The following is a 21,471-nucleotide window of genomic DNA, read 5'->3' as shown; positions in this document are numbered from 1 at the left end:
GACAATGACTAATATCACTGGTAAGATTAATTCTCCAAGAGGAGAGATTAGGGAGGAACATGTTGCTTACGACACTTTGGACACAGTACAGAAAAATTCCGTGATCCTAAGTAAACTGACTTACATGTCTGTGAAGAGAGCTGGAGAGTCGGGCCGGTGGGACTGCACATCCTGCATAGCATTCCATTCATTGACTGATGACTGATCTGAGTTGATATGGCTCTCGTAATAACTCACCCAGGTGAGAAACAGACTACCTGGATAGTAGTTATGCATTCTGGCCACCTCACAAGCCTTGTGTAAACTCTGTAATGCAGACCTGAAAGATACATTGGGAAATAAACACTGTAGAACTGTGGGGATACCAAAAAGCCAATAATCCATGTGTACCCAGAATTCTTTCAATTTTTAGATCCTATAGAATTTGGCCTCTGGAGAATCTATTCCCTGGAATTTAAGATTCTCTGATTCTGATTATACTATATTACCTATTCATAGCATTTGGCTAGATACTTCTTGCTGAAAGATATGATGCATTATTAAGGTTGGGTTAGAGATGGGGGTAGGAGAACTGACAACCCATCAGTGAAAAACAAGTACCTATGGAGCTCATGACCCTGTGGTTGGAACATGCTATCTATGGGTGTACTATGTCACTACCGAACTAAAGATCTCAACCATTTACTACATTAATTATATAAAGATTGGTTTCCTTTGGTGCAGAATCATCTTACAGCATATATTCCCTATGATTCTCAGAGGGTCCACAAAGAACACATAGCTAGATGTCCCTAAGCCTTGAGTCTTTTCATGCCCAGGAAGGATTAATCTAATGACATTTATCATTCTTTTTTTTCTTTTTTAAGGTGTTAGAACCTTTATTTTTTACTTTTTTAAATTTTAATTTTTGTTTTAAATTTACTCCAAATTAGTTAGCATATAGTGCAACAATGATTTCAGGAGTAGATTCCTTAGTGCCCCTTACCCATTTAGCCCATGCCCCCTCCCACAACCCCTCCAGTAACCCTCTGTTTGTTCTCCATATTTAAGAGTCTCTTATGTTTTGTCCCCCTCCCTGTTTTTATATTATTTTTGTTTCCCTTATGTTCATCTGTTTTGTCTCTTAAAGTCCTCATATGAGTGAAATCATATGATTTTTCTTTCTCTGATTGACTAATTTCACTTAGCATAATACCCTCCAGTTCCATCCACATAGTTGCAAATGGCAAGATTTCATTCTTTTTTGATTGCCGAGTAATACTCTATTGTGGTGTGTGTGTGTGTGTGTATACACACACACACACACACACACACACACACACACACACACACACATCTTCTTTATCCATTCATCCATTGATGGACATTTGGGCTCTTTCCATACTTTGGCTATTGTTGATGGTGCTGCTGCTATAAACATGGGGGTGCATGTGTCCCTTCGAAACAGCACACCTGTATCCCTTGGATAAATGCCTGGTAGTGCAATTCCTGGGTCGTAGGGTAGTTCTATTTTTAGTTTTTTGAGGAACCTCCATACTGTTTTCCAGAGTGGCTGCACCAGCTTGTATTCCCATAATGACATTTATCATTCTTGCTGAGTAAGTTTCCCAGTCTCTTTAAACCATTTATTCATATGCTTGAGCTACTTTCTAAGAATAGCTCTGGTTGTACTAAGACTAATTAAATCTCTGACTCTGAACTTAGGAACCCAAGGGTAAACAAAACTGAAAAGTACCTTTTTTTTTTTTAACTTTTATTTTTTTATTTGAAAAGTACCTTTTTGGTTATATACTTGGGAAAAGCTAAAGCCAGAAATGCTAGGAAGTCAGTTACATAAAAGCAGGGATCTTTCTACATTTTGTTTACTGACATATTTCAAGTACCTAAAAGAATGTCTAGTTTATGGTTGGAGCACAGTATTTGCTAAAAGAAATGTCTTATTAGCTGTTAGCTCATGCTGGTCTCCTGTGGGAAGAGGGCAGTATGAGAAAATTCTATAGGCAATCTATTTACATCTTACTTCTAAAATTTTGCCTCAAAACAGAAGTGATCCATGTTAACTTTAGAAAATTTAGGGATCTTAAGTATAAGGCAGAAATAGCCTATAATCTGGCCACCTAGAAATAACCACTGTTAAGGTTTTAGTATAGATCTTTTCAGTTTTTTTGTTTATGCATAGATCTATAATAAAGATATGATCACATTCTATATACCTTTTAACTTGATTTTACTTTGTACCTTCTTACCAACGTCTATGTCAATATTCTTCAACCAGATTCTTTTTTAATTTTCAAAAATATTTATTTATTTTTTGAAAGACAGACAGAGTGCGAGTGGGGAAAGAGCAGAGAGAGAGGGAGACACAGAATCAGAAGCAGGCTCCAGGCTCTGAGCTGTCAGCACAGAGCCCGACACGGGGCTTTAACTCACAAACCGCGAGATCATGACCTGAGCCGAAGTCGGACACTCAACCAACTAAACCACCTAGGTGTCCCATCAACCAGATTATTCTTAATGGTTGCATTATATTTAGTAACATGGAGGCACCATAATTTAATTCCTCCTTTTCAGACATTTAAATTGTTTTCCATTTTTTGCTATTATTACAACACTTATGGTTAAAATTTTTGTACACGCCCATGGTTATCACCTTAGGATAAATTCTTAGAAGAAGAATTACTAGGTTAAAAGGGCATGCAAAATGGTAAGGCATATTGGCAAATCATCCTTAAGAAAGGCTGTTCCAGTTTATTCTTCCACCAATAGTAAATGACAACGTCTGTTCCTTAAGTCCTTGTCAACCCCATATAATGTAAGTTAAAAAAGAAAATAGTTGCCAATTTAATAAAGGAAAAACATTTCAGTCCATTTTTATCAGGGAAACAAATTTTTCCCTAAAAACAAAGTTGCAGAATCTTTTAAAATGCTTTCTATTACTCAAAGTAAGCCAAATTCTCAAGAGAAGTTTGTCAGATTCTGAGAATTCTCAGTGAATTTCAGTGTCATTACATAGATTGGAAGGTAAGGGCCAGCTGAGTGCAATGTACAGGATATTCAACACATGTTTTCTTTATCCAGGAAACATGTGCTTCAAAAGCATATGCCACAAATGTCTGGGGCAAGTGCCCTAAAATACACTCAAGGCTTATTAGCCACCTCAGTTATTTTAGCTGCATACAGGATTGGGAGGCTGCAGTATGCAGTAACCATCTTCTCTATGAAGGAAACACCTGGTCTAAATGCTGCTTTGATCCATACATCTTTTTTTTTTTTTTCTGTGACTTTCAGTTCACTACTCCCCATGTGGTACACCGAAAACTTTATTCTACAATGAGCTAACAGAAGTAGGACTAGTCAATTTGCTTTAGAACATCCCAGATTGAACTAGGTTATTACTTGAATCTTCACTGTCTTATGAATTAAGACTGCTTTGTACTCCTTTTCAAAATATAACTAAAAACACTGTCATTTTTGGGACTTACACTGTTTGGTTTTACTTGGGACCTAGGAACAGATATAGGTCAATTGCCTTTAAAGGAGCCTTCGTCAGAGAAGGTAAGTTTTCCGTGAGAGATTTATCTGTGAAATGTGCCCTAAATCTAAAAATCTGGCTTAAACACATAACTCTGTTCTACCTCAATTACTGCATGAAATGGTGACTCTTAAGCTCATTTGACTCTGTTTTATCCACCTCAAGTCTATCAATCCTGTTATTCAGGGGCAAATGAGCTCTCTGGAATCTTTTTTCAGGCTCCTTTATTTCCTGTTGGCTTTCATTCTGTCCATTCTGTTCCTCAGGGGGACTTCTACTACAGAACAGGCAGCTGAATGAGAAACTAAAATTCAAATCCCTGAACTCGGGGACAGACTAAATCTTAGAGTCACACCATTCCCTAGTTATATGAGATCATTTTTCTACATAATCGAGAATAAGTAAGAGTCAATTCTGTCTAAATAGAAGAGATACTCTCAGGCCAGTTATGTAACCTTTCCAAAACCTCAGTTTTCTCATCCATAAAAAGGAGCCACTAATATTATTTTGGGGAGTTGGTGTGATGACTAGATATAATCCACATAAAGCATACTGTCTGACACATAGTTAAGTAGCTCCAAAGCATCAGTACACCACTGATGGTTATTGACAACTATAATGTGTAGGCTTTATTTGTATTATGCAGTCTTGCAAACAGTCACCAGCAATTTAAATGGAAACTTATCTACCTATAACTCCATCAATAATATCCCTGATTACCTTAAGAAATTCAACACTAATGCATTGTAGTACTGCAATGTTGTAGATTTGGCTCTAGACTGTTACTAACTTAAGTCAATGTGTCCCTGTAAAACTCTGGTCCAATTGGCAATCTAATCCATTAAGTGTCTTCCAGAGTCTAAGAACATCTCTGAATTTTACTTGTTTACCAATGCTTAAGGCCTTCCACTATGATAATTTGAAAAATGAACTCTTAGGTCATCTTTAACTATGAGGACCACACGAACAGATCACACAAAATCTTAAACACACAAACAGATCATATAGCATTTTCATAGAGAACTGTGGTATTTCAAATACTACTACTCACAAAATATTGCCCTAATACTATATTTAAAAACTTTCATAGAGACATTAAAAGTCCTCTTACCACATTGCCTGTACAGATACAGGTTTGAATATGTGCACTCTGTTATCCGTTGATACACTGAACCCACTAAGGAAAAAAATGAGACAAAAATCCACAAATGAGAGTAGGTTATTTCAGTTTGGAGTTTTTGAGGTCATTTCCCAGGCTCACAACTGCTGGCTTGGTAGAAGAAATCACCAGGTTCATGTAGAAGTTAACTGGAGTATAGTTAACTTGACTTGAAAAGCTTGACTGAAAAGCTTCAACAAATTGTCTGATTTTATCTACCAAGCAAAACGAATGGACTCCCACACTGGAGTTAGGAAATTACATATAGTTTCCCAGCTGTAGCTACAGACAAACTGTTCTGCTGTATATTTCTATTTGGAAGTCTTGTGCGTTCTTAGCAAACCTGACCTGGGTTTTATAAACTGGAGCAAACATCTTGGTCTCTTGGGGACACATTCTAAAAACACCAGGAGGTGGGGGTGGAGGGTCACTGGAAGGAATTGGCACAGGAAAGGGGTTATACTGTAGGCTGACAGCTGGCAGAGGCAGCAAGAGGTTATTTGAAACAGAACATATCATCCTCTGGGAGAGCATTGCAACAGTCCCACATGCTCAGATGAAAGAGTGAGCCAACAAACTAGTTTTTCTTTGTTTGGATTCTTACCATAGCCAGCCTAGAAGAACAGAAGTGAGAGGCCCTGGCAAGTTGTATTTTTACTCCACTTTACAAAACAGAAGTTTAAAAGGACTCACTGAGTTGCTGACATGACAGTTCACTTGGGCACCCTGGGCCTCCCATTCAGCTGAATGAATGGGCACTAAGACGGAACCCATCCCTTGGCTTTCTGTAGGAGAATAAAAAGGGAAAGCTCTTACCCATCACCATCCAAATGAATTAGGGTGTCACTCCAGAGAGGCAGGACTAAGCCCATGGTACAAGTGCTGCTGCAAGACAAGAAACAGTCCACAGGTTAATAATGCCTATTATTCTAGGAAGCAGTTCTTTATTAACTCTTTCAACACAAAGGATAAAGCCCCTCAGCTCTAAATTCTGGAGTGTTAGGAGCGGAGGAATTTCTATCATATTACTATCAACCTAATGCATGTGCTCTGGAGCTGTATCAAACAGGTGGTTAGTTAGGTCCTTACATATTTAACAAAGAAAACTTATTGACTGAGCAACTTGTATTGCAATCTCGAAAGTGGCCACTGTCTAAAAATCCACATGCTGACTTGCGATTGGCAGGTTTCACCCCAAAGTCACAGCACCTAACACAACAACAAAAAAATTTCTTTTAATATTTATTTTTTGGGGGGGGGGGCAGAGAGAGAGAGAGAGAGAGAGAATCTGAAGCAGGCTCCAGGCTCTGACCTGTGAGTATAGAGCCTGACAAGGGGCTCGAACCCATGAAATTTGAGATCATGACCTGAGCTGAAGCTGGACGCTTAACTGACTGAGCCACTCAGGCACCCTCCAAAATTTTTTCTAATGCCAAGAACTACTGCTGGTTGCTGAAGACCTCTGAATATATAATTTGCTCAAATTTAATTCTGAAGTTTATGTAGATTTACTAAACATCAGAACACATTCAATTGTCTAAAAGAGAAAGGGAATTAAAATATGTAAAAAAGTAATTGTTAATGGTTTGTGATCAAGTTAGAGAGAAAAAATAGACACAACACAACTTAAATAAAACAGAGCCTGGTGACAGTGCAATGAACTAGACCAGTGCTGCTGAAATGCAGAGCGAGTAGGAATGTTAACAAACCAACAAAAGGACAGCCCTAGTATACTGAAATCCTATTTAAGTCACATATTAACTCAGGGAGGAAATTAGCTTTAAGTTAAGGGAATAGGTTGGGATAGAAAGCCATAGGTTCTCGGGGTGCCTGGGTGGCCCAGTTGGCTAAGTATCCGACTCTGGCTCAGGTCATGATCTCACAGTTTGTGAGTTTGAGCCCCATGTTGGGCTCTGTGCTGACAGCTGAGGGCCTGGAGCCTGCTTCGGATTCTGTGTCTCCCTCTCTCTCTGCCTCTCCCCCACTTGTGCTCTGTCTCTCTGACTCTCTCTCTCAAAAAAATAAAATGTAAAAAAAGAAAAAATTAAAAAAAAAAAAAAAAAAAAAAAGAAAGAAAGCCATGGGTTCTCAATTGTGTCTCTATCGCACCACTTCTCTGTAGTCTTCCCCGGACCTCTGCCACTTTCTCTCTTTAAGGTTGCCATAAGCCAATTTCCCCTTCCATCCAGTCTCCCAAAGGCTTTGATGCCCTCTCCCTGCCAATATATCTAGAAGAGCAGCATGGTATAGTAGAAGGAACCGTACACATGGGAGGCAGAACAGCAAACTATGGTTGAGAGCATGGGCTCTGGAGTCACATGGGCTCTGGAACCTAGATTCTGGCACTAACTGTATAATTTTAGGCAAATTATTTAATTGCTTTGTGCTCCAGTTTTCTCATCTATAAAACCAAAAACACCTTCTTTTGAAGATTAAATAACACACTAAAAATGTGTATCACAGTACCAAAACATAACAAAACACTTACACTGTATCAAAATATCTGGATTTGATCTCCTTCGGTATTTCAATTCTTTTTGGTAAGTTATTTACTCTCTCTCAGTCTTAATTACCTCATCTTAAAATGCAGGTAACAAAACCTACTTTCATAGAGTTATCATAAATATTTTAAATATTTAAAGTGAAACAATGCATATGAATAGTCACATAAAACAAATGTTGAGTATGAATTTTTGGTGAGTGTTCTAATACAACTGAAAGTGGGGGCATGGAGAGACAGGAAGCATCACAAAGATGCAGTGAAAACAACATGAAGAATATCAAGCTTTGACTGTTGGGAGTCAGTGCAGGGCTGACCAAGGCCATTCCCTAGGTGGGCTGTGTCTAATGCTTTGCACTGTGCTTGCTGGTCTGTGTTACTCAATGCTCCCTCCACTAATGATTCCAGAGTTCAGGAGAGTCAAATCAAGATTGCAACAGCTTATCCACATTGGAAGGCTGGGCCTGAACTCCAGACACACAGCTATCATGCTAGAGTCCAGGGGGGAGGAAGACAACTCTACCACTCTTTTCATTGAGAAGATGAGATGAGCACAAGTAAAACTTGTTTTGAAAATGGTGTCCTCAGATGGAGTGGGGTTATTTTCAGAGTAGTTCCTTTTTCCTTCTTTTCTTTTTCTTTTTGAAGTGAGTGCCTAGCCAGGTTCTCAGCAACAAGTATAGTTTGGGTATAAACACAAAACGTTTATAGCCTAGTGACAAATCTTGACATTAAGTAACTACAGAAGATGATGCAGAGGTCTAAAAGAGTGTGATATATGAGCTTGTGATCAAACACCAGTTAAACTTTGGACAAGAGGCAGTGATATGTAGGAATCAAACATCACATTTTCAGCTTATATTCAGGCCAGGCTCCTTCTTTACATTAAGAAATAGCTTTTTCACATGATAGGAAAGACAGGCCTGGATTAGGCACACCTAGTATTTTTTATCTAGTTTACCTTGAGTTTCATGAGATTTTTCTCCTTTAGAGTATAGGTACTTATTTTAGTACTCATCCCATTCAACAAATATTTATCGAGTGCCTATTTGTACCAGACATTTCAAGGTGTTGGGGGTTCAAAGAAAAATTACAAAATGACACCAAAAAGCTCTATTATTTTATAATTTGAAATATATTCAATGCAATTTGCAAACCCAGGTTACACTGTATATTAAATATTTGTTATGTTTTCACTCTTATGTGGATCCTGAGAAACTTAACAGAAGACCATGGGGGAGGGGAAGGAAAAAAAAAAAAAAAAGAGAGGGAGAGAGCGAAACCATAAGAGACTCTTAAAAACTGAGAATAAACTGAGGGTTGATGGGGGATGGGAGGGAGGGGAGGGTGGGTGATGGGCATTGAGGAAGGCACCTTTTGGGATGAGCACCGGGTGTTGTATGGAAACCAGTTTGACAATAAATTTCATATTAAATAAAAATGTCTTCCTTAAAATATAACACAATACTCAAAGAACTTGTAAACAGGCTAAATGAATTGGCATATCATATCTTGGGAACTATTTGGGAAGATATGTCTGTCATAAACAATCTGGGTTCTACTTTGGTTTAGTGCTATTTTGAAACATGAACTTTTTATATTCTCTGATATAAAATGATACAAATTCCTTCAACAGCAGTTGAGCTAGAAATGATACTAGATTACCTGAGTGCCAGTATTCTGAAGTGGGCAGCACTTTTTTTTATTATCCAAGGAGATTAATCAAACAGAAGATGGGAATTCATAATACTGAGGTTACCAAACAGAATGAAAACTAGTTTCTATAGCTTTTCACATCACATTCTGTCTTCCATAAAATAAAATTTTCTTTTGTTAGATGTGATTCAGGCAGGACCATTACTGAAGACAGATGAAATTCACTGAGGATAAATTATTGGGCACCCATATTAATAAGCATTCTTTATGATTTCTGGGAACATTTGGAACAAAGTAAAAGAGATAAGATTACACAGCTCATTTCTCACATGCTGAGTCAGGAGAATCTGAAGTTGTTGCCTTGTATCCCTAGGGGAAGACTCAAGTATAAGTTTCCACGCAATCCCAGTTCCTGTTTTATGGGCTTTCTAAGAGAAGAATCAGGAAGAACCAAAGGAAATAAGATACAGAGTAGCACTGCCCAACTGAACTTTCTACCACAATGGAAATGTTCTGTACATGTACTGTCCAATATGGCAGCCACTAGCCACATATAGCCAAAGTACTTGAAATGTGGCTGGTTGTGACTGAGGGACTGACATTTAAATTTTGTTTAATTTTAACTTATTTAAATGGTCACAAAGTGGTTAGTGGCTACTGTATGGGACAGCGCAGATCTAGAGAGAGAAAAGTCCAAATCAGAGGTCTTAAAATACTAATGATGTAGGCAAGGTAGGTAGTTAAAAGGATAAATGCTTACTTTCTGAAAGGTCTATTGCTTAGCTAATACCAGAGGTTAAATCCATGCAGGAGAAAACCGAAATGTGGTTTATAAACCCGTGTAATTTCAGAGCATACAATTAAAGGCTGTAAGAGTTATACAAGGTAACAACTCTGGCCTCGTGAAACCACAAATAACTTTCAGGTTGACTGTACAAGTGTAGGTAAACACTTGTTTGGGAAACCTAACGACAAATGTGATTTTTTTCTTCCCAACATCAGGACAATTAGAATCACTCCCTGTCTTCTCTTTGTGGCTAAATTCTCCCAGGCCCGGATCACACTGCCAGCTACTCCACAGTTCCATTCTAGTCCTGAACCAGGAAGTCAATGCTTTGAGACATCTGGCAGGATTTCCTGAGGCTTATTATCTGGAGTGCAAAGATCTGCTTAGCCACATTCCACAGTCTTCTCAAGGTTTCTCCAGAAGAAGTGGGAAAATAAAAAAGGAAAGCAATAAACCTTACGGACACAAAAGGGCCAGGTTCTGAGTGGTGTATGGTATCTTTAAATATAGGATGCAAAGTACTGCTAAAGCCAAAGGTGCAAGATTATAAAAGGTTCTGTTCTGAGTTTAAAGAATCAATTCCTCCCAACCCTGCCCTTCTACCTCAGAAGCAGGAAAAAGGAAGTAAAACATTTGGTAAAAGCAAGGTGTAAGGCCAAGAATAAATAGAAGAGATTGCAGTTAAAGTGGGCTCTCTTTGAACCCAAGACCCACTGGTGCACTATATTAAAGGGTACGTGCCCTAGAATCAGCAATGTGAATCATTACTGCTTAAAATAAAGTTAACTACAAAGAAAAGGTAGCTTTTTATTCCTGGAGACTGAAGTTTAAATCATTTGCTTTATATTCATTACCACCTAAGGGTAGAGGAAGGTGAGGAATAGGTGAAAAATTAGGAACACAATCAAAGACATTCACTAATCATTTTCATACCTCAAAATTGTATGGCTAAGATAACTTTTGTGCTCCCTAGTTTTAGGCATTGACCTTTAAGAACAGAATTGGCAAAAGATGTTTTTGTAATAACTCAAAAGGCAACCGGAATAGGTCATTTAAAAAGGAGTCTTCTCATCCTCCCTTTTGGGGTACTGTACCTGTCATTAGAAGAGAAATCCATTCCTAGGACGATGCTTTCTTCAGTGTCTTGTCTACCATTAGTTGAAACCACTACCATATAGCGTGTTCTATTCTGGTAAGTACTTTCTAGTCTTACAGCCTGGAAGATAACAGACAACAGATATGTTAGGAAATTTAGAAGGTTAGTTGTAGATCATTCAACCTTTTTTATATCAGCATCTTACAGCATGCTCAGGAAGACTTAAATTCACATCCCAGCTCATGTATTAACTATGAAACCTTCAGTAAGTTACTAAATTAATTGGAGGGAGATATAATAATACCTACCCCCATTGGATCATAAGAATCACATGAAATAATGCATGTAAAACACAGTGCTTGGCATAGAGTAAAAGCTCTATAAATATTTGCTACTAGCATTTATAATAACAACTACCAGGGCATGTTCTAAAGATCGAAGAGGGAAATGTGAGTTGTATGAATGTGAGCACTGGACTCATAGATGCAAGTTGCAGAAACAATTTCAATACAAAGCAAGCTATTAATATATAAGAGGAGTGTACTCAATTGAAAGATTATACACTATGAGATTTCCTTCTTTAGTTTTAGTGATAAAGACATTGCTTTTTCAGAGGCTTGTATTATTTTTTTGTTAAAAATTTTATTTATTGCTTGTTTATAGTACTTTAAAAGGGCCTTCCAAAAATTTGAATATGGACAGGATATTAAATGATATTAAGGATTTACTGTTAGTGTGATAATGGCACTGTGGTTATGCTTTTTTCTTAAGTATCTAGAGTAAAATGACATGGTGTCCAAGTTTTACTTTAAAATGTTCCAACAATGGGAAGCAACCAAGATGTCCTTCAGTAGGTGAATAAACTAAATACGTGCAGACAATGGAATATTATTCAACACTAAAAAGAAATGAGCTATAAAGTCATGAAAAGACATGGAGGACTCTTAAATGCATATTACTTTGTGTGAGGAGTCAATCTAAAGAGGCTACACATATTATATGATTCGAACTATATGACATTCTGTACAGGGCAAAACTATGGAGTCAGTAAAAAGATATGTAGTTGCCAGAGTGTAGGGGAGTACAGAAGTTTTTAGAGCCATGAAACTACTCTGTAGGATACCAAAGTGATGGATACATGTCATTACACATTTGTCAAAACCCACAGAATGTACAACACCAAGACTGAACCCTAAGGTAAACTTTGACTTTGAGTAATAATGATGTGTCAATCAATGTAGGTCCATCAATTGTAACAAATGGGGCAGGCTATGAAAGAATGGAGACAGAGAATATATGGGAAATCTCTACCTTCTGTTCAATTTTCCTAAAACTGCTAAAAAAAAAAAAAAGGCCATTAAAATTTTTGTTAAGAGGGCACTTCTTGGGGCGCCTGGGTGGCTCAGTCAGTTGAGCATCCGACTACGGCTCAGGTCATGATCTCACAGTCTGTGAGTTTGAGCCCTGCATCGGGCTCCGTGCTGACAGCTCAGAGCCTGGAGCCTGTTTCGGATTCTGTGTCTCCCTCTCTCTCTGACCCTCCCCCGTTCATGCTCTGTCTCTGTCTCAAAAATAAATAAATGTTAAAAAAAAAAAAAAAAAAAAAAGAGGGCACATCTTATGTTATAACAATAAATAATAACAATTATTATAATAAAGAGGGTTGGGGGAGACTTTGGGAAATGATAGAGATGTTTATGGCATAGATTGTGGTGATGGTTTCATGGATGTATACTTATCTCCAAACTCACCCAGCTGTACATATTAAATATGCACAACTTTTTGAAGATCAATTATGCCTCAATAAAGCAATTTAACAAAATTTTCCAATAAAGATGGAGGCCTGGCTGGCTCAGTCAGTAGAGCATGTGACTCTAGATCTCAGGGTCATGAGTTCAAACCCCACGTTGGGCACAGAGTTGAAGCTTAAAAAATAAAAATTCCAACAAAGAAAGAAAAAAATGTGGGGGTGGGGTGGGAAACAGATGAAAAAAATGGCTTCCAGTTAACATCCATTCAAATATTACTGTACATTTACTGCATATATAATCAGAGCCAAGTGCTGAAGATTCAATGGTAGAAGAAAGATACCGTCCTTGCCCTTGCAGAGTGCACAGTCTAGTCTGCTCTTCTCTTTATCTGTTTTAATAAAAAACCAGGAAACTGCACTGGAGGCAATTTACTCTGTATAAAATACCCACCATTCCTTATCTTTCCTTATCTCATAAGAGACACAGAGTTCCAATCCCATCAACTAGCTCAAGATATCTGTCAGAAATTTGACAGAAATTTCTATTTGGGATTCTTTCAATGCTTCTCTTGGAGTTTCCTTTCCCTCAATTCTGTCACTAATCCAAAAGTAGCCATGCAAAGAGAAAAAGAAATGCAGTCACACAGCTTAAGTGAGCCATTTAGCAAGGCAGAGAGAGGTAAGACTCACTGCCATGGCTATCTTTTTGTCTCTAATCCGATACAACTAGGAAAAGTTAGGGAAGCACAAATGGCAAAAGTGGCCATATCAAAGCTTGTTTCTAATAAAAGCTGATACAACAAGAATGTAACGTCCACCATTCTGATTCCAAGTATGCAAGGTTGAGAGAGCTGTACTGCTAACTTTATGTTCCACAAAGCAACAGAGCATTTCAAATCAAATTCATTTGTGAGAAGCTAAGAACTAATACTTAAATGGACAAAGGTCTAACAGAGAGCTGGGCCAAACAAGCATTATACACATATAGCTATGGATAGGAGTAAATGCACATGAGGAGACTGGAAGGCAGCATCAACACTCTGATTCTAGGAACACAACACAGAATATTAAACTAATCAGAAACCAGGTACAGGTAAACTAGAATTTGTTATCAACAAGAGCTCACATATTATTACATACCTAAACTTGGGCTTGCCTTGGCAAGCTCTGAGCTAACTGTTCAGTTTCCTGAATATGTTAGAGGCTCTTTCATCCTCTGTCAAGGCTCAAATACATACAGAATGGGAACAACTGAACTGTGCTCCTGAAATTTATCCACAGCTTCTACACCAACCAGTGGCTAAGCTGAAACAAATAAAAGGAAAAAACAAATAACCTCCACAAACATTACCTATCATACAAGTTATGAGACTAAGTTAGCAGGTGGGCAGCAAGAGTTTCTTTGGGATATTCAGGGTAAACATTAGTTGTCTTAAAAAAATTTTTTTTTAATGTTTATTTTTTGAAAGAGAGAGAGAGAGAGAGAGAGAGAGAGAGAGAGAGAGAGAGAGAGAGAACACACACAGGCTGGGGAGGGAGGCACAGAATCTAAAGCAGGCTCCAGGCTCTGAGTTGTCAGCACAGAGCCCGACAAGGGGCTCAAACCCACGAGAAACAAGGTCATGACCTGAGCTGAAGTCGGACGCCTAACCAATTGAGCAACCCAGGTGCCCCATTAGTTTTCTTTTGTAAATGTGAGGGGTTTATTTATTCATAACATCAAGAGCATTTCAAACATTTGGCCTTCCCTTGCTTATTAATATAATCATAACATCAGACCCCAAACCTAATGGGAAATGCTGATTTCCCATTTTATACTGATTTAGGATTAAGTAATAGGTACAGCTCAGATTTCTTCAATTCTAGGCTTTTTAGATGGCAGAAAGGCACTTAGAGGCCTTAGGGTTTGATCTCGGACCTCTAGAGAGTACCTGTGTAATTGCTAATACATTTTTGTTTGTTTGTTTTTTATTTTTTTGAGATCTACTTTTAGGCAATCTCTACACCCAATGTGGGGTTCAAACTTACAACCCTGAGACCAAGGGTTGCATGCTCTATCGACTGCGCCAGCCAGGTGCCCCAACTAATTCTTACTAAAAGGAAGTGGTGCTTTAATCAGGAAGTCAGAAGCCATTAACACTTATATACTCAAGAAGGTTGAGATGAAAGCTTTTATAGAAAAAACTGCAATGCAAGGTTTTAAATTTCCTTTCAAAGTTCAAGATTCTAGGTTATGGAATTAAAAATTTAAGAGCCACAGCATAAAGAAAAACCCAATACCCACCTGGGTTTGAAGTTTATTTCATATTCTTCTGTTGGGAAGAAGATTGACAAAATCTAGTAATCTAATTTAACCCAACAAGTTAATCAGAGAAATGTAATTTAAAATGGCAGTTTTTTACATAATTCCTTAATATTGGAATCGGCAGTAATTCCCACATTTCCTTAGTTTCCAACATTTACATGGAATAGATGACTAGAATAAGACAACAATTCAGATGCATTTGATCAACTAAAGTTCTCACTGAAAAGAATACCACTGAAATTTATTCTAATTGTCCAGCCAAAACAATATTTTAAATTTCGAAACTTGGCAATAATAGCAACTGAGAAAATTATTCCAAGAAACTCCATTTATTGCCTAAAGTTGAAATCTTGTTACAAGTTTCAGGTGAACTGGATTCAGCAATCTGAGGACTGGGGTAGGTCTGAGAAGTCACCTGCCTCTGCTTTATTTCTGAGAGATAACTCAACCTGTTTGCAAAGCTCATCTATCAAAGAATGATGTTAAAATTTCTCTCAGTAACTAATTTAAATTTTTAATCTCATTATAAGCAGTTCACAAACACCACCTGGTAAAATAACTTCTGTCCTCAGTATCATCCAACATTAAGAAATACTATTCCTTAAGCTTATACTGCACCTTTGCCTTTAATTTCTTTTTACTAAGAGTCTTACATCATGCCACTGCATGCAATGTTTATCCTCAAGGAAGCCACATTATAAAGTCCCAATGTCTAGACAGGCAGCTCACCCAATCCATCAGAGAGAAAGGCTTCAAAAGTATGTAAATATTAAATTCTAGCCAAAAGAACAAAGCAAAGTCAATATATAAAATTAAAACAGACTTCAGATGTGATACTAATAAACTAAAGAACATTGTTTTCAAAAGAAACAGAGCTTGAGGGAGTCTCAGGATTTTATTCCTTCAGTCTATCTCTATGAAATTCTTCAATTAAAAAAATCTATGTATTATATTCTTTGTAGCCATTAAAAACAGATTTATTTGCTGACACGGAAAGATATCCATAATAAAGTGTGAAGAAAGCAGGTTATAAGACAGCATTTATATTTTTTCTATTTCATCTTTAAAAATGTTTATTTATTGATTTTGAGAGAGAAAGAACGCAAGCAGAGAAGGGGCAGAGAGAGAATCCCAAGCAGGCTTGGCACTGAGCCCAATGCAGGGCTCAATCTCACAAACTGAGATCACGACCTGAGCTGAAATCAAGAGTTGGATGCTTGACCGAGTGAGCCACCCAAGGACCCCCTTATCTCATTTTTGTAAAAAAAAAAAAAAAAAAAAAAAAAGGTGCTTTGACATATACTCTTTTCCCCTTTTATTATTATTTTTTTTTAATGTTTATTTATTTTTGAGAGAGGGAGACAGAGTGCAAGAGGGGGAGGGGCAGAGAGAGAGGGAGACACAGACTCCGAAGCAGGCTCCAGGCTCCAAGATGTTAGCACAGAGCCTGCTGTGGGGCTCCAACTCACAAACCACGAGATCATGACCCGAGCTGAAGTGAGATACTTAACCAACTGAGCCACCCAGGCACCCCTCTCTTTTCCTTTTAATTCTAAGCTCAGATCAAGTGTAAGAAGCCTTCATTGTTTGTTTGTTTGGTTTTTTTAATAGTTTTCTTTCTTTTATTCATTTTGAGAGAGAGAGAGAGAGAGCATGCGCACAAGGGAGGGGCAGAGATAGGTGGAGAGAGATTCCCAAGCAGGCTTCATACTGTCAGCATGGAGCCTGATGCAGGGCTCGAACTCATGAATCGTGAGATCATGAGTCAGATGCTTAGCTGACTGAGCCACCCAGGCCCCCCGAAACCTTCATAGTTATAAAGATCAGTAGTAAAACCTTTTCATTGCTCAAAACTGATTAGCCTTTCATATACACACATTTCCCCTACTTTCCTTCATCCATGAGCAAGTTGTCAGTTATTCACTGTCACTTTTTTTTCAAATGTATTTATTTTGAGAAAGAGAGAGAGACAGCATGAGCAGGGGAGGGGCGGGGCAGAGAGAGAGAGAGAGAGAGAGAGAGAGAGAATGAGAACAAATGAATCCCAAGCAGGCTCCCTGCTGCCAGTGCAGAGCCTGACTCGGGGCTCAAACTCACAAACTGTGAGATCATGACCTAAGCTGAAACCAAGATCACACATCAGGGAGACTTGTAGGTTTTCTGATACTCAGATTTGGCTATTTTTATCATTGATCCACTTCAGCAAGAGCAGAGTCAGAGAATCTGACACATACTTTTATATATACACATAAGACTGGAAGGATGCTTATCCAAATTACTAAGAATTGTTTTTTCAGAGTGTAAGATACAAAGTGATTTTTACTTTCTTCCTTATACCTTTCTGTTTGTATGATTTTTAAAACTTTTGTATTTAGAAAAAATAAACCCATTTTCATTTTGAGCAACTATCAATGAACTATAAAAAACAAAACCAAAAAACTCCTTATTTTCTTAAACTCTTCTACAAAGTGAAAGTACTAAAAAACATCTCCCTGTATCTTATGAGCACCTTACCTCTAGTAAAGAACATTGAACTTACTTCAAATGTTAAGAAAGTTTTTTATTTCCCAGTCTGTTTTTTTTTTTTTAAGGTTTATTTATTATTGACAGACAGAGAGACACACAGAGTGTGAGCAGGAAAGGGGTAGAGAGAGGAGGAGACACGGAACCTGAAGCAGGCTCCAGGCTCTGAGCTGTTGGCACAGAGCCTGATGTGGGGCTTGAACCCACAAATGTGAGATCACAACTTAAGCCCAAGGCAGATACTTAACTGAGCTCCCCAGGTACCCCCTGCTCCAGTCCATTTTATGTTAAATGGGTCTTTGATAATGTGCAAGAATACCAAAAAACCCACTGTCTTTATTTTATCAGCTACAGTTTTCCTAAGTACTGAAGTTAATGCTTGAGACTGTATTTGGAATGCAGAGCTTCCCTGAAGGAAAAACTGGTTCAGTCTTATTTTCAATGCTAAAGCAAAATGTGGGATTTGGTGCCTCTATTTGTTGTTTGGTTACTGAAAAAATAAAGGCAGGGCTTTCAGTTGACTATCAAACTTTTAACCTTATGTACAAGTCCCAGGATGAGAATTTTAGCATTCCAAATTTAACTCAAAACAAAAGGCCTTGCTTTGAGTCTACAAATGCTCCTTTCAGTTAGAAAAGTGCTAATTTGTCCAAAGTCACACAATGTATTCACTCATTTTCTTGAAGATGACTCACTCAATAATCTGAAACATAATGACTATGTGTTTGTAACAATTCAAAACAACTGTAAAATGGCTGGCCATTTAAACTGAATTAATTCAGAGGCATCAGTTACATTTTCTGAATTTGTATTTTATAAATGTAAAGCAGCTGAAGTTGCACATTTTAGCAGGGGAAGAAAAACAGTTAATTGCCAACTCTGCCTTCCTAACTGCTTCCTTAGTGCTCTCCTGTGGTTAAAATTATTTTAACATTTAGAGGTACATTCTAAACTCCAGAAGGTTATCAAAGAGAAAAAGATAAAGTAAGTGATGACAGACCTCAACTTTAGCTCTACCAAATCACACAAGTTTTGGAAACTATAAACAAATATATCTAATGGACATCTAGTACGCGCAAGTGACCATTATTATGGGTTCTAGAGGAGGTGTTCTCAAAGTGTGACTCCTGGATCAGCAGCATCAACATCACTCGAAAACTTGTTAAAAATGCAAATTATCACTGCCTACCCCTTCCCAAATCAAACACTGTGGGTGGAGTCCAGCAAATGGCAGTTCAACAAAGCTTTGCAGGTGATTCTGATGGGCTCCAAGGTTTGAGTATCTGCTTTCAAGCATTTAAAAAATTTTGTTTTTACATTTATTTATTTTTGATAGAGAGAGGCAGAGCACAAATCGGGGAGGGGCAGAGACAGAAGGAAACACAGAATCCGAAGCAGGCTCCAGGCTCCGAGCTATCAGCACAAGCCTGACATAGGGCTCGAACTCACAAACCACGAGACCATGACCTGAGCCGAGGTTGGACGCTTAACTGACTGAGCCACTCAGGTGCCCGTGCTTTAGAGCATTTTTGCTGTAAGAGCTGTACCCCACTTTGTTCAATTATAAATAAGTTTTAAGATAGAAATATATAAAAATATAGACAGGATTTACATAAGTGTATGATGTAATTTTCAGATTAGGATATAAAATAATGATGTAAGGATTTATTTCATATTCTTTAAATTTCAAAGGAAGTTTCTCAAAAAAATTGGTGGTCATTTTAAGAAGGTGACAGAGGTAGCATCTGAGAGGACAAAATGACCTAATTTAAACACAGAACAAATAAGTGAATGAAAAATCAGTTAATCACTATAGAGTTCAGAGATCTGATCATCAATTTTCCATTTACTCTTGTATTCTACTTATTATCTCTCTCCCCATTCAGACAGCAGAGATCAACTATTTGAACTGAACATGCCAGTAGAAACCCACTTTCCAAGTTACCACCCAACCTAGAAAGGCCCATCATCACATGCTTGGATTACTGCAATAACTGCTTAGTGGCCCCCCATGACTTAAATGGCTTCCTCCTCCCACTATTCTGTATTAGATTCTGAGGAATCTCTTTCTCTTTCTCTCTCTCTCTCTCTTTTTTAGATGTAATCTCTACACCCAATGTAGGGCTCAAACTCAAAACCCAGAGATCAAGAGTCAGATGCTTTACTGACTGAGCCAGCCAGGCACCCCTCTCAAATACTATAGCTGTTCCATCGAATTCCTTGCTCAAAACCCTGTAATGTTTCATTACTGCTTACTGAGGTACTACTCCAAGTATTAATCTAGACAGTCAGACAGGGAATGTAAATGAGAGAAGGAGGCCACATGAAAACTAAATGGGTAAAAATGCTCTTCACTTTTCTTAAAGAAACATACTCATCCCATTTTTGTTTTCCTACTTGAATTAAAGTTCTACACTACAAGAAAACAGTGAAGATATGATGACAAATGGAGACACCTGGCTTCAGTGTCTAGAAGACCACAGGATATGTGGGGATTACGGTAAATTAAGAGCCTGGGCCATACCAATGCCTGCTCCTCCAGGTCTAGCAAGTTTTGTCATGTGAGAATAAGGTTCCAGTGTTGCCAGATTTTTAGATTTTTGAGGACAAGCTTCAAGTATTGATTTTTATGTGAAATCATTCAACTTTAAAGTTCTGGCTTGGAGTCAAAAACACTACCCCTGTGGTCCAAACAAAACATATCTGCCAGTTTGAGACCTCTAGTATGGAGCATTAAGGTCCTATTTGCCTGCCTTTTTTCTGGTATCTTATCTTCCTTATAGTAACAATAATCCCCAGATTTAGGCAGCAATAAGCTTTCACGTCTACTTGGTCCTCTTAACTGTGAGAGACAGAAAGGAGATGGGACTCAAACAAGCTAAGTAACTTGTCCAACATCACATGATTAGTAACAGCCGAAGCCCAGGTCTCCTGACTCAGAGACCAGCACAAATCCCTGGTCCTTTTACTCTTCTCCTTGTCCCTTCTTAACATGCGTGCTTTTGCTTTGTCATGTCCTCATCTAGAAGGACTGTCTTCTTTTCTGCTAATGTAAATCCATCATCATTCAAGACCCAGCTCAAGCTTTACTGTATATGTAACCCCCCCCTCTTTTTTTAATGTTTAATTATTTGAGAGTGACCGAGAGAGTGAGCAAGCGAGTGAGTGAGAGCAAGCACAGCCAGGGAAGGGGCAGAGAGAGGAGAGAGAGAGAATCCCAAGCAGGCTCCACGCCCAGCACAGAGCCTGACGTGGGGCTTGATCTTACAACCATGAGATCATGGCCTGAGCCGAAATCAAGAGTTAGACACTTAACCAACTGAACCACCTGGGCACCCCTACATAAAAACCTTTCTAACTAAGCCAAGTCTCCAAGTATTCTTTCTTCTGAAATTCAGTTGTTATGGTCAATAACTCACAAACTGGTGCTTATCAACAGCTCTGACTCATCAAATTATTTTGCATCATTTCACCTTAACTCCTATCCCCAATTATATTCTAAGCTTGCTGATAGTGCAGACATGTTATTCTTTTTTTTGTTCCACATAGTTCCCAGCACTCTGCTGGTACATAAAAATGACTGTTTAATGTTTGCTATCTTAGAAAGTCTTTTGAGGAAGAGTTTTAGTAATGATAACACTAACTTACCAGCCTGATGTTGTCTTCTGGGCGCAGTAATATGAACATTGCTTGGAGATGCTGTTGGAGATCACCTGGTTAAATTGGTAAAACAAAACAATAATTATTCCTCATTGTAATGTCAACAGAGAGGATTCCTTCTACCTTAATAACCTGTGTAAAAGAAAGTTCTGGGTCACTCAAGGACTGTAATTAGAAATTAAGTGAATGTCTTAATATGATTAACTTCTTTTTAAGTGAAAAGACAGAATGGCAGACTGCATCTCTATACATTTACTTTTAGCCTGTACTATATTAAAATTTGCTTTGTGTCTGTCCAACGGAAAGTGCACTTGAAAGCAACCTCTGTTCCGTACTGCAGTGGGTGCTGAAAAGAGCAACCGTGATATATGTCCGGGCACAGACACCACTGGCTGTGCTCTCAGGCACACTGAAGGTAGCAAGGAAGGAATCCTGAAAATGAGGTGTGTGACTGAGGTTAGAATTATCCCTAACTTTAAAAAAAGCTAGCCATTTTGCCATTC

The 21,471-nt window shown here is 38.2% G+C and overlaps 1 protein-coding gene and 1 non-coding gene across 9 annotated transcripts in view; both read right to left on the bottom strand.

The window, feature by feature from the left end:
• Positions 1 to 21,471, bottom strand: part of SSH2 (slingshot protein phosphatase 2) — a 248,306-nt gene that overhangs the window by 40,939 nt on the left and 185,896 nt on the right. For 4 of the 8 annotated variants that reach the window (XM_027034594.2, XM_027034596.2, XM_053211629.1 and 1 more), the window contains 5 exons: positions 20,957 to 21,021; positions 10,729 to 10,850; positions 5,508 to 5,576; positions 4,644 to 4,709; positions 125 to 319 (listed from right to left, as the gene is read on the bottom strand). In XM_027034594.2, coding sequence (XP_026890395.1) covers positions 125 to 319; positions 4,644 to 4,709; positions 5,508 to 5,576; positions 10,729 to 10,850; positions 20,957 to 21,021 — 517 coding nt within the window. Of the gene's footprint in view, positions 1 to 124; positions 320 to 2,317; positions 2,805 to 4,643; positions 4,710 to 5,507; positions 5,577 to 10,728; positions 10,851 to 13,620; positions 13,786 to 20,956; positions 21,022 to 21,471 lie in introns of those variants that run through there. The other 4 variants (XM_027034595.2, XM_053211630.1, XM_053211631.1 and 1 more) reach the window with 4 other exon arrangements.
• Positions 16,900 to 16,980, bottom strand: LOC113592789 (small nucleolar RNA U2-19). The gene has a single exon (XR_003412743.1). It is a non-coding gene; the product is annotated as a small nucleolar RNA U2-19 (small nucleolar RNA).

The sequence above is a fragment of the Acinonyx jubatus genome, chromosome E1 (assembly GCF_027475565.1).
Source record: "Acinonyx jubatus isolate Ajub_Pintada_27869175 chromosome E1, VMU_Ajub_asm_v1.0, whole genome shotgun sequence".
Classification (NCBI taxonomy): Eukaryota; Metazoa; Chordata; class Mammalia; order Carnivora; family Felidae; genus Acinonyx; species Acinonyx jubatus.
Note: the sequence above shows the minus strand (reverse complement) of the source record. Positions and strands in the feature narration are given on the sequence as shown.